General features: G+C 36.0%; 1 protein-coding gene across 9 annotated transcripts in view; it reads left to right on the top strand.

Moving 5' to 3' along the window:
- LOC136218530 (phosphoglucan, water dikinase, chloroplastic) overlaps positions 1-14,858 on the top strand; it is a 66,249-nt gene extending 51,391 nt beyond the window's left edge. For all 9 annotated transcript variants that reach the window (XM_066005456.1, XM_066005455.1, XM_066005462.1 and 6 more), the window contains 7 exons: positions 7,216-7,333; positions 10,159-10,245; positions 10,350-10,436; positions 10,515-10,591; positions 10,740-10,884; positions 10,974-11,082; positions 13,686-14,858. In XM_066005456.1, the coding sequence (XP_065861528.1) occupies positions 7,216-7,333; positions 10,159-10,245; positions 10,350-10,436; positions 10,515-10,591; positions 10,740-10,884; positions 10,974-11,082; positions 13,686-14,587 (1,525 nt within the window). In that variant the 3' untranslated portion in view covers positions 14,588-14,858. The remainder of the gene's footprint in view (positions 1-7,215; positions 7,334-10,158; positions 10,246-10,349; positions 10,437-10,514; positions 10,592-10,739; positions 10,885-10,973; positions 11,083-13,685) is intronic.
- Positions 14,859-15,878: the final 1,020 nt, after the last annotated feature.

Raw genomic sequence — 15,878 nt, 5'->3', positions numbered from 1 at the left:
CCAAACAAGGCACGAGGAGATTGCTTCAAACCATATAATGACTTCCTTAGCTTGCATACCTTCCTAGACCCTCCCTGAGCAACAAAACCATGTGGTTGCTCCATATACACTTTTTCACACAAGTCTTCATTTAAGAAAACATTTTTGACATCAAGCTGATGAAGTGGCCAATTATTAAGTAGCAGCTAAAGAGATGAACAATTGAACAGAAGTGAGAAGGTATCACGATGCATCTTAACAGCGAATACCAATTTGCTTCCGATAGCTTCCTTTTGAGCCGGAAGAGCAACAAGATCCTAGAGTATGGTTATGTTCCAGAGCCTTCATTTCTTCTTTCATAGCTTCTAGCCGACTAGGGTGACCTATAGCTTCAGAAAGGGATGAAGGAACAACAATAGAGTCTAAAGAGGCTATAAAGGACTTTGAAGAGGGTGATAAGGCATTATATGAAACAAATGAAGAAACTGGATGGGTGTACATTTACCTCTCTGGAGAGCTATAGGGGGAGATCAAGATAAGGTTCAAAGGAAGGTGCAGGATCTGGAGCCTAAAAAGAAGAGGGAAGACTGATGTTCGTTTGGAGCGGGTGTGCTGTAATCGCAGGCTGCACAGAACGAGAATAAACCTGACGAACAACAGGTCGAGAAGGAGAAGAAACAACATGCTCACTTACAGTATATATCATAAATTCATCATGAGTGTTAGGAGAGGACAAGGACGGGGATGAAGGACCAAAGAAAGATGTTTTCAAAGAACGTGACATCAGCAGAGATAAGATAGCGCCCCAATGTTGGAGAATAACAATGATACTCTTTCTGAAACCGAGAGTATCCCAAGAAAATACACTTGAGAGATCTGAGATCAAGTTTTGATATTTGAGGGCGCATATTTTGAACAAAACAAGTACTTCCAAAAATGCGAGGAGTTAGAAAAAACAAAGATTGAAGAGGAAACTAAATAGAGTACGGGATTTTCCCCTTAAAAACAACAGAGGGCATACAATCCATAAGATAGCAGACAATGGAAACAACATCTGCCCAAAGGACCTTAGGAACCTGCATTTGAAATATTGTGGTTCAGGTGACTTCTAACAAATGTTGATTCTTTCGTTCAGCTACGCCATTTTGTTGAGGAGTGACAACACAAGATGTGTGATGAATAATGCCATGCTATGAGGGAAATGACTCGAAGGTGCTGGATAAATACTCTTTCGCATTATCACTTTGCAAGATGCAAATATTTTTGTTAAATTGAGTTTTAATCTCAGCATGAAAAGCACAAAATATAGTAAATAAATTTGAACGACACTTCAAAGGATAAAGCGATATTACTCGAGAAAAATCATCCACAAAAGTCACAAAATAACGATAACCAAGTTCGGACGCAACAAGACATGGACCCCATACATCTGTGAACTAAATTAAAAGCAGACTCAAAACGTTTATTTATTCTAGGGGAATATGATACTCTGTGATGTTTAGCAAAATGACAAGCTTCACATTCCAAAGTAGATGCCAATTGAAAACTAGGATAAATCTTCTCCAACACAGGAAGAAATGGATGACCAAACTGATAATGAAGCTCTAATAGAGAGGAGCTTACACATGCAATCGGTCTTGGCACGACTTCAGGGGAGTTAAAAACATACAAGCTGTTCGCCAGTATTCCCTTGCCAATCTTTTTCGTCCCAAGGTCCTGAAAAGCGCAATAAGTAGGAAAGAAAACAACACAACACAACAGGTAAGGGTTTTGGTGAGTTGACTAACGATAGCAGATTAAAAGGAAATTGAGATAGGCATAAAACAGATGATAATGAGATTCTAGGAGTTGGATGAGCTGTCCATATCCATTTACAGGAGCTTTAGCCCCATTGGCTAAAGTAAATGGTAAATTGGAAGAAGCACGAAGAGAAGAAAGAATACCTGTGTTGCCGGTCATATGATCAGTAGCACCAGAATCAATAACCCAACTACATTAGCAAATCTTCTGGGTTATTCTGCCCTGAGTGTTGCGAGGGCCTACCATGCAGTTTCCAACAGTTTTTCTTAATATGGTTTTCACCTCCAAATGATGACAAACTCGGGGTGAATTACGATTACCAGCACGATTCTGGAATTACCCTAGACCCCATGAGGAACATTGCCGAGTAGGGCTATGGATTTCTAAGAGGCTGTACGTGAGGCAGATTCATTATAGTACTGAATAAGAGTTGCCTTTTTGCTAAGGACGATAAAACCACATTAACAGGTTATGAATGTGAGATAAGTCTACTTACTAGCATATATTGACTCCAAATACTCCCATAGTTCTTTGACAGTATCACAGTGAGTGACAATGTCATCAATAGTAGGACCTAAAGTGTTTTGAATAGCATTAAACAGTTTACATTTAGCCATCAACCATTTCTTTTCAATCTCAGCACTTTCTTTAGGTGGGGGATCGCTATTCAAATGATCTGGCAAACCAGCACTTTTAACAAGCCTTTGAATGATTCGTTTCCACTGTGGATAATCCTTAATCTTTTCTATCAGTAGTTTTGGAATTACCGAATATAATTTTTGTGGTATTTTCTTCTCTACACTATCATTCACTTTAATCTTATAAGTCATCTTATCAAACTAGCACAAATCAGAAGTCAAGAAACCAATAGAAAATCCAATTCTATCAGAGTAGTACAAATAAATAACCAATAGAGAAAATCAACCCAACTTTCTATCATAGGAACACAATCTGCCAAACCAAGGCTCTTTACGAATAGGTTCAAATATGAGAAAACTAATCGTACAGGCGGAGAAGACGAAGCCGGAACTGGAAATGCAAGAGGATTCCGGTGAGTCACGCGCAAGGATTCTGACTGACGGAAAGTGCAGAAATGCTAATCGGAGGCAGGCGGAGGGGGGTGGTGAGAATATTAGGAAATTGTAACTCAGAAGAAGAATTGAAGCATGGAACAGAAGGTCTGAGAATCGCAAATCAGAAGAAAAATTCAGAAAGCCAATCGCAAGGCTCTAATACCATGAAATTGAACTTAATGTGATAATTATATTTAGTATTTGTTCAATGAAAAATTATCTCATATATGTACACATCAAGGGTCCTATATAGGCTACTAATTACAGCTGGTACTAATTACAATTGATGTTTATTATAATTGGTTTATCCACTAATTACAGCTAATTAACCAGTTGTTTATTACAACTGGTTTATCCACTAATTACAACCGAGACTAATTACAGCTGTTTATTCCTTTTGAATGATATTTGGTAACAAAAGGTAAGAGACTCTAACTATGGAAATATAGTCAATATTAAGAGATATCCTATACAACTAGCTACATAAACATGTTGACATCTATGTTTACACTTGTACACATTGTAACACCCCCATAAGCTAAAACACAGATATTTGTTACAAATATAATTGACCCGATTCTCCGTGTATGCTTTGGTAAACACATCTACTAAGTGGCTTCCAATTCTGACATGTGAGATTGAGATTGTATCATCTTCTAGCTTATCCGAGTAACATGACAATCAACTTTTATATGTTCGGTTCTTTCATGAAACGTAGAATTTTTTACAATATAGGTAGCTGCTTCATTGTCACACCGTGACTTCATTGGTTGCATTTGAGCAAACCTAATCTCACCAAGTATATGACGTACCCATATAAATTTACATATAGTTTGTGTCATAGTCTTGTATTCAGATCCTTCACTTGATCGGGATAACACACTCAGTTTCTTACTTTTCAAGACACGAGCCTCCAACAAATACACAATAATCAGTGGTAGAATACGCACCTAAGATATCCCGCGTAATCAACATCTGTGAAACCTTCTACCATGTCGTGACTATGGTTTTGATACAAGGTACCACATCCTGGAGCACCTTTAAGATATCTTAGAATATGACTAAGTACATCCCAGTGTGAAGCTCTAGGAGATAACAGTTGCAAGACTCACTAGAAAAGCAATATCACGATGAGGGATTATAAGGTAGTTTAACTTAACAATTATGCTATACTCTTTTGGATTCTCAAGTAAGTTTAACGTCCTCAACTTTCAACTTCAAATTTGGTATTACAGACAGACGCATCACAAATCTTTGCCTTGATCAAACTGACATCATTAATAATTCTAGGCAATATCTCAAGTCATGCAAATTCCCTTGCAGCTGCAGGAAACTTCGATTCCTAAGAAGTATTTCAAGTGTCCTAGTTCTTTTGTTTGGAAGCAAGTACCAAAGAATGTTGTCAGCTTGTGATGCCAATCTTCTTATTTCCAATATTCACTATATCATCCACATAAGCAACTAGTAAAATGCATCCAAAACTAGATTATGTAAAGAACACAAAATGATCATATGCACTTCTACGTAAGCTAAACCCAATCACTACAACACTGAATCTTGCAAACTAGGAACGAGCAGATTGCTTCAAGTCGTACGTGGATTTCCTTAACTTACATACCTTCTCTGACTCCCTCTTAGCAACAAATCCAAGTTGTCGTTCCATATAGGCCTCTCCAAGTAAGTCGTCGTGTCAGAACAAATTCTTAACATCGAGATGATGAAGAGTGCAACTCTAAGTAGTAGCCAAGGAGATAATCAGTCAAACAGAAGAAAGTTCGGCAATTGGAGAAAAAGTCTCAGAATAGTCTACTTCATATGATTGAGCATAACCTTTAGCTACCGAGCGAGCTTTGAAACGTGTAACAGAACCATCAAGATTCATTTTAATAGTTCAATTTATTTACATCCAATAGCTCTTTTTTGTGGAGAAAGAGACACAAGATCCCAAGTATGATTTTGTTCACCTACCATCAATTTTTCTTTCATTGCTTCTTGCCATCCAGCATGAGGCAATGCTTCAATGAGAGATTTTGGAAGCTATGAAAGACTTGGAAGAGGGTGATAAGGCATAGATCAGAAGAAACTAGGTAAGCGTAAATGCATTTACCTTTACGGAGAGCAAGGGAGATCAATATCAGATCGCTAGCAACTAGGTCTGATGTCGAAGAAGAGATCAGTATTGAACTTGAATTAGGAGGGCTCTGCCTTCTAGAATACATATGGCGAATAAGAGATGGTGGTGGTGGAGGTACTGAAGTAACAGTATTGTGGTAGTTGTGGTGGTGTAGGTATGGAAGAAGTAACAGCAGGATATTGGTGAAATTGATATACCAACACATCATCATCATCATTCTTCTCTTGAGGTGGAGAATACATAGATGTAAGGTGAAGGAATATGCTCAAGAAAAGTTACATAAGCTGGCACAAAATATTTATTAAAAGGACAATAACATTTATACCCTTTTTATAGCCTGGAATACCAAGGAAAACTCATTTGAAGAATTTGGGGTCTAACTTTGTTATATCTAAGGGAGAATATTTCGAACAAAACATGTACACCTAAATATTCTTGGTGTGATAGGAGATAAATGTTTAGTAAGAAAAAGGACATGGTAATGAATTCCACCATTAAGAACGGATTAAGGCATGCGGTTAATTAAAAAACGTGTTGTGGTACTGCATCTTCTCAAAAGTGTTAAGGCACATGTGTTTGGAATAGGAGAGCCATAGCTGTTTCAAGTAGGTGTCTATTTTTGCGTTCACCACAACATTTTGAGATAGTTTGTCAATGCAAGGCGATTGATGGAGAATGCCATTTCAAATCATGAAATTTTGGAAAGCCCGGGAAGATATTCTTTAGCATTATCACTTCCTAAAGTGTGTACAGAAGCATTAAATGGAGTTTTGACTTCAACACAAACAGCAGTAAAACGAGAGAATAATTGAGAAGGACATGATCTCCCGCTATCATAATGGACTAATTGAAAAGGAAAGACAACTTGTTTATTGACAAGACTCACAATCTAGAGAGGAAACATTATTAAACTGAGGACATAATTTCTTTAAAAGAGGTAAAGAAGGATCCCCTGACCGACAATGTGCTTTGAAAGGGGAGACACGCCTCAACAAGCAATTGGTTTGGGATAATGCTATCCAAAATGTAGAGACTTCCTGATTCATGTCCTCTACCAATAATCCTCTTCGTCATAAGATCCTAAAAAATACAATGGTCCGAAAAAATGAAACAAAACAATTTAGAGTACAAATAAATTTGGTTACAAAGATTATATCAAGTGAAAGTCCTGGTGGACTCAAAATAGGGGATAATGAGAGTAATTATCTTACAGTAAGCTTAATACTGCTAGAACTTATAACAGAAAAAGTATAACCATCGGCTAAGGTAACTTGTGAAGATTTTTGATTGAAAACTAGAGAAAAGATTAGGATTACCTGTAATGTGATATGTGGCACCAACCTACACAACAAAAGGGATACCAATTCGCTGCACCAAAGAGAAATTGGACCAGATATTCTTACCGGAAAGAGACATGAGGCCGGAGAAACAAACCAGAGGTCAAAACACTGACTGACTGAGATTCCGATAATCAGACTGAACAGGGAGATCCAAGGAGGCAGAGGATAAAAACCGTAAAGAAAGAGACGGTCTACTCATTTGGACAGACCCAAGAGTTAACCAGAAAAAGAATTACTACTCACTTTGACAGGCTTTGATACCCTGTAAAATAAGAGAGAATAGAGATTGTTCTTTGATTGATGAGTGTACGGAGTATATATACAAGTGTCAAGGAATCAATTGAATTTAAGAGCTTAAACTTCTAGTTAAAGCCCAAGAATAGCTTTTATTATTATTATTATTATCTCTGACACTCCCCTCACGCCAATGCCTCCTGAGCTTGAAGCATGTACAACACAGGTTCATCCTACCATGTGTTGAAATTCCATCAATAAATGGGGTTGTTAGGATTGAAACCCTTAACCACTTGCTCTAAGAGGCTCTGATATCATGTCAAAGGAACCAATTGAACGAAAAGCTTAAACTTATAGAGGCCCAAGAATAGCTTTTATTATTATTATCTCTGACAACAAGTGACTCTAACTAAGAAAATAGAGTCAATACTAAATCCCTAAGATTTTTTCTATTCAACTAGCTACATGAGATCATGTTCACATCACATCTATGTTTACACTTGTATAAATTTTAACATTAATAAAGATCATCTATCTTCACGGTAGGCATGTATGTTTTTCTATTTTATTTTCTGATATTAGGTTCTAGCTTTCATTAATACCTTTACTGAATAAAAATATTGTTACCTTTTAACTAACCGAATGGAAATTGTAGGGTAATTTTTCAGGTATCAAAACTCTGTACCTTGCTTCTGAAAGCAGTTAGAAGTACCCTTGGTTCTCAGGGTTGGGATGTTCTTGTTCCTGGCGCTGCTTCTGGAACATTGTTTCAGGTATTCTCATTGATAGTGCTTCTGATCGTAATGAAATCAGTCCAACATAGTTATACGAATGCTATATAGTAAAGTATGGATAGAAAAATATGACACCACTATATTGATATATAAAATATGTCACATGCTAAATTCAAAGTTTCTTAGTCTAGATGACATCTTTCTCTTTTCTCTGTCTCCTTTTTTTTCTGTTTTTTAGATGCATCTACAAGTCTTGTGAAAATTCCTTGCACGTGTGCTTCTATTAGGATCACTGACTGCACTTTTTTGAGTTTAGAATTCATACTTTGCAATAACTCACCATGCACTATAGAAATGGATGAACCCTGTTGCATTTGGATGAACTTGAAACTCCTGATAGATATTTTTTTAACTTAATGTGAAGACAAAGTCTTCTCTTTATTTTCTTTAACATCTTAAGATGAGTGGTTATTGCAATGACTTCTAAAATTTTCACAATACAACCTTTATTATTATTATATCATTATTATTACTACTTTAAGAAAAGAAGTTATGTTTTGAAGCCTTTGAACTTCCAGAAAGGGAAAAATCCCTAATTCTTTCTCTTTCTATTACAAGAATTTATGGCATCAGGGTCATTGAATGAAATATTAGAGCTAATGTAGGGACTATCCGAACTCTTCAAAATTCTCTTTATCTAGAAGGGATAAAATAACCAAATTCCTGTTCACAGGGGACAAAGTAGTGAAATCTTATTATATTTCATTTAATTTGGAATAAAGATTTCTCTATCTTTAATTTTTAAAATAGTTTGGTGAAGATGTTAGTTTTTGTTGTCTACCTCAACACTTTCGAAAAAATCCATTTAAAAGGGTTTGAGTTGATTCTTCATTGGAAGTTCGGGACTTGATTGTGAAGTCGTTATAATAATAACCACATTGTAAAAGATCCGAAGAATAAGTGTAGTATGTTTCAATTTATATTGGCATAACCTGAATCCATTACTTCCTTCCCCCCAATTTGGAGAAAATCCATTTGAAAGCATTTGAGTTGATTCCTCATTGGAAGTTTAGGGACTTGATTGTGAAGTCGTGTTATTAACAGCCACATTGGAAAAGATGGGAAGAATACCAAAAGTGTAATATGTTTCAATTTGTATTGGTATAACCTGAATGCGTTACTTCCCTCCTCCCCCTCTTAGATTAGGTCATAATTGCTAGGCGATTTAAGTTGTTCAATAATATTAAATATAAGTGATGAGAATTCCTTTGGAAGCTTCTACTTTAACTATTTTGACTTGTTCCTCCATCATCATCATTGAAAGAGAATAGCTGAGAAGCTCATGCAGTTGATCCATTGGTAGTCCATCATTTTTCCCTAACTAGGCATGGAAGGTGGCATGGAATATGAGGTCAATCTTGCAGCAGAAAGTTGTAGTGCAAATGGAAAAGTAGGCAAGTCTGCAGAATGATGGGACTGAAGGTGGATGTCAAAAAGGAGTTTTTAAATTTAGGAGCTTGAATGAAGGATGGTGTAGATGTTGCAACTCCCATGGTTAAAGAAAACAGGCTTGAATCCAAAAGAAAAAGAAAACAAAAGGCTTTGGATGGAATAGCCAAATATAATTTTAAATGGGAGAAAACTTAAAGACTTTAATTTACTTTCACTAACAACAAAATTTCAACTTTAATAACAAAACGAATAAACTGTTAAATCAGTAGTGGAACATTTAATTTAATGTTAAGATAAGAAAACGGTTTGCCCCCAATTTAATCTTAGGAGCGGCCTCTTGCCAATTAAATTGGCAAGGGAAGGCTTGCCCCCAATACACCCTTGTGGTGGGACCCCTCCCCGGACCCTCGCTCAGCGGGGACGCGTAATGCGACCGGGCCGCCCTTTATAAGAAAACGGTTGATGATTATGACCTAACTTGAGAAGACAAATAAATTTAATTACTAAAACTTCAGGTTTTTTCTTTTATTCCTGAAATATAATTTTTTCATAAAAAATATTCCATAGTTTTTTTCCCTCTTATTAAGGCTAAATTAATTGCTTCATATGTTATTCTTAAAACGTCATAACCATTGTTGTAATCACTTTTATGATTGCGTTGTTATCATAGCTATAATCCCATGCTTTATACTAAAACTGCATCATTGCCGTTGTAATACTACCTTGCTTTAAATTGGAATAGTGCTTGAATTAGAGTCAGAATTTGCCCTACATGTTGAAACTCACATGTAAGCTAAACAAACTGAGCTCAAAATTGACAATGGTTCATTAGTCTTGCTTAAAAACTACAAATAATATTGTGACTTTATGGCCTATAATAGCTACAATTTCTTATAAAAAAGTTTTAATATTTCAATGGAAGTTTTATTTATTGATGCAAAAGATGCATTTTTTAAATATGAAATTTTGAATGGTTTATATTTCTATCAAATTGATTGGAATATCCAATTCTGATACTTTTAACTGAGGGTAACAGTTATATTGCCTGGTTATATATATACACACACATATGAGAGAGAGAGAGAGAGAGAGAGAGAGAGAGGCTATATTAAGAGAATATGCTAAAATAAAACCAGTAAACATTAATTGTGGGCTTTGAACATTTTTTCAGTATTTTTTGAATTAAATTTTTATTTGGTTATACAAACCTTTTAAATTAAAATATTGGACAGTAACAAATTGTAGATCCTAACTTTTGTTTGTGTTTGTATTATGAACACGTGGGATGAAAAACCCACATTGGTAGGACTGATGCTTTCTCTGTAAGTATGCATGCATGTAGTAACGTATTTCATCCAAAAAGAATCATTCAATCAGGTAATAGGTACTACATTTAATTACTTTGGCTTCAGGTTGAAAGGATTGTTCCAGGATCCTTACCATCAACTATGAAAGGACCTGTCATACTTGTGGTCAACAAAGCTGATGGAGATGAAGAGGTTTGTCTCTTTGTACACTAAATATTTTTCTCTTTCACATTTTATAGGCCTTTCTGTATTTTATCAAAGTAGATATGAAGTTACATGGTTGATATGTAATGCAGGTAACAGCTGCTGGTGGTGATATTGTGGGAGTCGTGCTTCTTCAAGAGATGCCTCACCTATCCCATCTTGGGGTTCGGGCCCGACAAGTAAGTCTTTTTTCCATGATTTGAACTTACTAGTTCTTTCAGAATGAGTGAAGGTGAACTTAAATTGGTTTTCTACAGGAGAAGGTTGTGTTTGTGACGTGTGAAGATGGTGATAAAATTGATGATATACAAAGGCTTTCCGGAAAATGTGTGAGGTTATTTTTCTAGCACAAGATCTAGAATGCTTTTCTGTTTCTTGATCTTTGGTTATTTGACAATCATGTAAAATGTGCTTTTTGTTCTTTCTCTTGTGCTGGCTGTGATGTAGTGTGTGGTGTTATGATTTTCATGTTTGATTGGCAGGCTGGAAGCATCGTCAACGGGCGTAAATCTAACTTTAGCTTCACCAAATAATGTTATTGTGAAAGATCTTCCAGGTAATGGTATGTCTATGGTTGAAGTCTCTGGATCTTATGTGTCAGCTATTCAAACTTCTCATACCAGTCAGGTATGATTTTCTACACCTGTATACTTCATAAGCATCAAGTAATATTAGTTTATTTATTTCATTGGAATGACAAATTCAATTGTATCAAGGGCTCTTCTGGAGGTGTTATACTGCTTGCAGATGCAGATGCAGGTGCAGCAGGTGCAAAGGCTGCTGCCTGTGGTCGTTTAGCCTTGTTGGCAGCTGTTTCACACAAGGGTAATACTTCTGTTGTTTGAGATGGCTTCTCTCTCTCTCTCTTGGTATCCTCTTATTAGTCACTTGACAACATGGCCTCTATTAATTTTTTTATTATGTGTGTGAAAAATCATTTATGAAAGTAACACTCAAAAGTGTATTGACAAATTTGATTCGAATTACCAATTTCAAACCAATAAAAGTAGCATAGCAAGCTTGAGTTGTTATTCTTGGTGGTTTTAGGATTATATGATGGTTAGAATAAATAAAATATTAGGTACACACTCAATTTTTAAAGCACAGGTAACTTGGCAGAAAAATTGTGAATGAAAATAGGTTATATGGTGATCCTTTGCAAAAATAAACAGAGGAAATTGATTGATAAAATTCTAAGTGCCTTAATTAGAAGTTCTTGGGCATCACACATACCATGGCATTTTTCATTGCACAATCCAATGGAGCATAAGTGCATAACTATTGGAAATTAGTTTGTTGACTGAAAGCTGAATGGTATAAACCGTTACAGTTATTAGTAATAGTATATATAGGACAATGGTCCTAAATTTAGTTTGTTCACTGAAAGTTGAATGGTATAAACCGTTACAGTTATTAGTATAATATTGGACAATAGTCCTAAATTTAGTTTGTTGACTGAAAGCTGAATGGTATAAACAGTTATTAGTATATATTAGGACAATAATCCTAAAGCCTCGTGACTTTAAACTTATAAAAATTAGTATTTGTCAAGGAACCAATTGAACCAAAAACTTAAGCTGATAGTTAAGGTTCAATAATAGCTTTTATTGTAATCTCTGACACAACCTCACACATGTACAATACAAGCTCATCCTACCATGTGTTGAAATTTCACCAATAAATGAGAATAAATGAGATAGCCAGGATTCAAACCCTCCAGTATTTGGTCTAAGAGGCTATGATACCATGTCAAAGAACCAACCAAGAGCTTAACCTGATAGTTAAAGCCTAACAATAGTTTTTATATATATCTATATATATATATATAATCTTTGAGAGCAAGCCTTGGCGCAACGGTAAACGTTGTTGTCGTGTGACCGAGAGGTCACGGGTTCGAGTCTTAGGAGCGGCCTCTTGCCAAAAAATTGGCAGGGGAAGGCTTGCCCCAGTACACCATTGTGGTGGGATCCCTCCCCGGACCCTCACTTAGCGGGGACGCGTAGTGCACCGGGCTGCCTTTTTTATATATATATATAATCTTTGACAGTATTCAATGAGCACAGACTTTGGAATCTTTAAGGAAACAAGAGTTGGTGTTATCCTAAACCATCAAGCAAATAGGAATACATGTTAAGACATAAAAGCCTCATGTGTCACATAGATAGATATAGGGGCATAATTGCTTATTTCAAAAACTGTCTTGCTGTGTTGTAAGATCTTTATCGACTGATGTGCCTTGTTCTAATTTCATGCTCTTTTTTATTTTTTTATTTATTGAAAAAAACTCATTTTGATTTGTTTCTTATGTTACTTCATCCTCATGATCCATGCATTCTAATCGCTTAAAGAAATTGCATGTTGCACGATATCTAAGAAGAAAATATTCAACTCAATAAACTAACTTTTTGGTTTAATGTTATCCACACTTGGGGGCAATATTTTATATCTTTTGGGTTCAATCTAGTACAATTTGGTTTGCATAATCCTAATATAATTTATCGAAGCTAAGGTGGCTTACAAGTTTATGGATGAATTTTTGTGTTTTGTTTTGTCTAATTTCGTCTTTTAATTGAAAAAAGCTGAGGCATTGTTTTGTTCTTTATTTTTTATAACATTTAAATGCATGGAGATTCTCTTTTCCTTTTTTTTATAGTTCAAAGTATGCTCCACATAACGAACATGCGAAATATATCTTTTTTATATCTATTGTGTTGAAGTCAGCACTGCATCAAGGATACTTCAACAATCACGGTATTAGATTGACATAAAAGTAAATTACAATTCCTCATGTAAATTACATAAAAGTAAATTACAATTCCTTGAACTTTATTACTGCAAATACCAATAAACAAATGGACTAGTACAATTCTGAAGTTGTTACATATTCTTTGCTTTTCATTAGATATTGAACTCAGTACAATATTGAGTGAACTGTTTCATCCTTGATAGAGTAACTTTTCTCATGCTTGTTTTTATTACTCACAAATCATGTTTATGAACAATATAACCCTTAGCAGTCTTAAAAACAGGACCATTTGAATTATTTGGGGAAAGTGCAATGTCATCTCCCAACTGTTATGACTTTAGAATTCGGCTTCAGTTGCGGTTCTGAAATCATAATTAGAGAGTGATTTGCTGTAGTATCTTTGCTGTGATCATTTGCTCTTTTGTGTGTGAAATGTAAGCAATGAAATTTCATTAGCAAGTGCCACAAAAAGAATTGTACGGTGTACCAAGCATTTGGCAGTGGATACTTACTAATTACCAACATTTATTTTTGTCTTGTTCGGTCTCTCTCTTTGGAATAGGTGTTTTGTTTTGAGTAAATAATAGGAGAGGACAATAAAAATCCTTGCTTTCTTAATCTATTTCTCACATGTATCTCTAACTGAGCCAGTCATATCATGTGTTTGTGTTTGAAATGACAGTTCACAGTGATCAAGGGGTGCCAGCTTCATTTCATGTCCCGAAGGGGGCAGTTATACCATTTGGTTCGATGGAACTAGCTCTTGAGAATTGTAAATCCATGACAACATTCATGTCACTCCTAGAAAAGTTAGAAACAGCTAAACTAGAAGATGGTGAACTTGACAAATTGTGCTCCCAAGTCCAGGAAATCGTCTGTTCTGTGCAGCCCTCGAAAGAGATAATTGATGGAATAGGTAGAACATTCCCAGGCAATGCACGTCTAATTGTTCGTTCGAGTGCCAATGTTGAGGATCTGGCAGGAATGTCAGCTGCTGGGCTTTATGAATCAATTCCGAATGTCAGCCCATCAAATCCAACTGTACTTGCAAGTTCTATCAGCCAAGTTTGGGCATCACTGTACACACGAAGAGCAGTTTTAAGCCGTCGAGCTGCTGGTGTGCCTCAGAGGGATGCTACTATGGCAGTTCTGGTACAAGAAATGCTTTCGCCGGACCTTTCTTTTGTGCTTCACACCCTGAGTCCGACCGATCAAGACCGCAATTTGGTTGAGGCTGAGATTGCTGCTGGACTTGGGGAAACTCTAGCTTCAGGCACCCGGGGCACACCTTGGCGTCTATCATCAGGGAAGTTTGATGGGCTAGTTCGAACGATGGCATTTGCAAATTTCAGCGAGGAAATGCTGGTATCTAATGCAGGCCCTGCTAACGGAGAAGTGATCCGGCTGACGGTAGACTACAGCAAGAAGCCACTGACTGTTGACCCGATATATCGTGGTCAGCTGGGTCAACGCCTCTGTGCTGTTGGGTTTTTCTTGGAGAGGAAATTTGGGTGTCCACAGGATGTGGAAGGATGTGTGGTTGGAAAAGACATCTACATTGTCCAGACACGCCCACAACCTTAATACATGTATTTAATAGAAGCTGGGATGGATCTTCTAGTTATTGTGTGAATCCAATAATAAGCCAAAAAGGTAAGATACTATCTATGAATATGAATTCCGAGGCCAGGTTCTTTCTTTGTATTCATGTCATAATGTACGTTTACTTGCTACAACACCCAGCCTATGTTCAAATAAGTTCAGAAAACAGGACTTACATCATCTATGTATGTATGTATGTTGATCTTAAGCTTGTAATAACTCCAGTGGAAATTAGAATCATCATTTTATTATATATATATATATATAGATATATTTGAGATCTAATCAACTGGTAGCTCTCAAAAACAACTGTGGTTTCTCTTTTGGCGACATAATTTTCTGGATTATGATTTTTTCCTTTATATATATATATATATATATATATATATATATATATATATATATATATATATATAAAGCACTATTTGACCTATTCAAAATATTGGTTTTTATCCATTGATCTATTATTTGGTAATATTAGATTTGACCTTTGATCAATCCAAAATGTTTGTGATATTGGGCTAAACAATATCGCATGTGTGTCATCACTACCCTCGTTACGGGTCAGGTCCACACATAACAAAGGCCCAAAATGTTGATAGGGAAGAATTCATTAATGCGGCCCAAGCGCAAGCAAGCGGCCCATCACCGATTACCAAACACATCAAAGGATCTTCTAGAATCCTACAAGACAAAGGATTCTCCCAGGATCCGGAATCATTGAGGAAACAGAATCCTAAGCTTGTAAGGATTCCTAAGAGGTGACAACCTTAAACCTAATCATGCACTATAAATATACAAGTATATGCACAAGGTTTGGTATGTCAACTACTATCTCTAATTAGTCTATTGCCCTTTATTCGATCCTTGATCATAAACTGACTTAGGAATCGGAGCAGGTTTACCGGACTTCAGTCCCGTCTGACTTGCTTATTGTTTTATCGACTCAAATGCGATGTTGGAACATCATCACGGTCGAAGCTGTTGGGGTTTAGTGTCCTATAATCAATTATTGTATGATATAAACCAGTTGTAAATGAATTGTTCATTATCGTTTGTTTTAGAAGATACAGTACGTTTAACTATATAAAGATATTTATCTTTTATCAGAGCTAATCAAGTTAAATAAAAGAAATTCTGAAGTTTATTTAAGTAATCACAAAGTGTTCATACAAGCATGAAGTGAGACAAAACTTTATAATAAACTGATAAACTTAAAACAACCCCAAGTCAAGTAATGTGTTTATGAGATTAACACAATGCTGTTGAGACT

The sequence above is a fragment of the Euphorbia lathyris genome, chromosome 2 (assembly GCF_963576675.1).
Source record: "Euphorbia lathyris chromosome 2, ddEupLath1.1, whole genome shotgun sequence".
NCBI classification, from domain to species: Eukaryota; Viridiplantae; Streptophyta; class Magnoliopsida; order Malpighiales; family Euphorbiaceae; genus Euphorbia; species Euphorbia lathyris.
The sequence above is the reverse complement of the archived record's forward strand: the minus strand, read 5'-3'. Positions and strand labels throughout refer to the sequence as shown.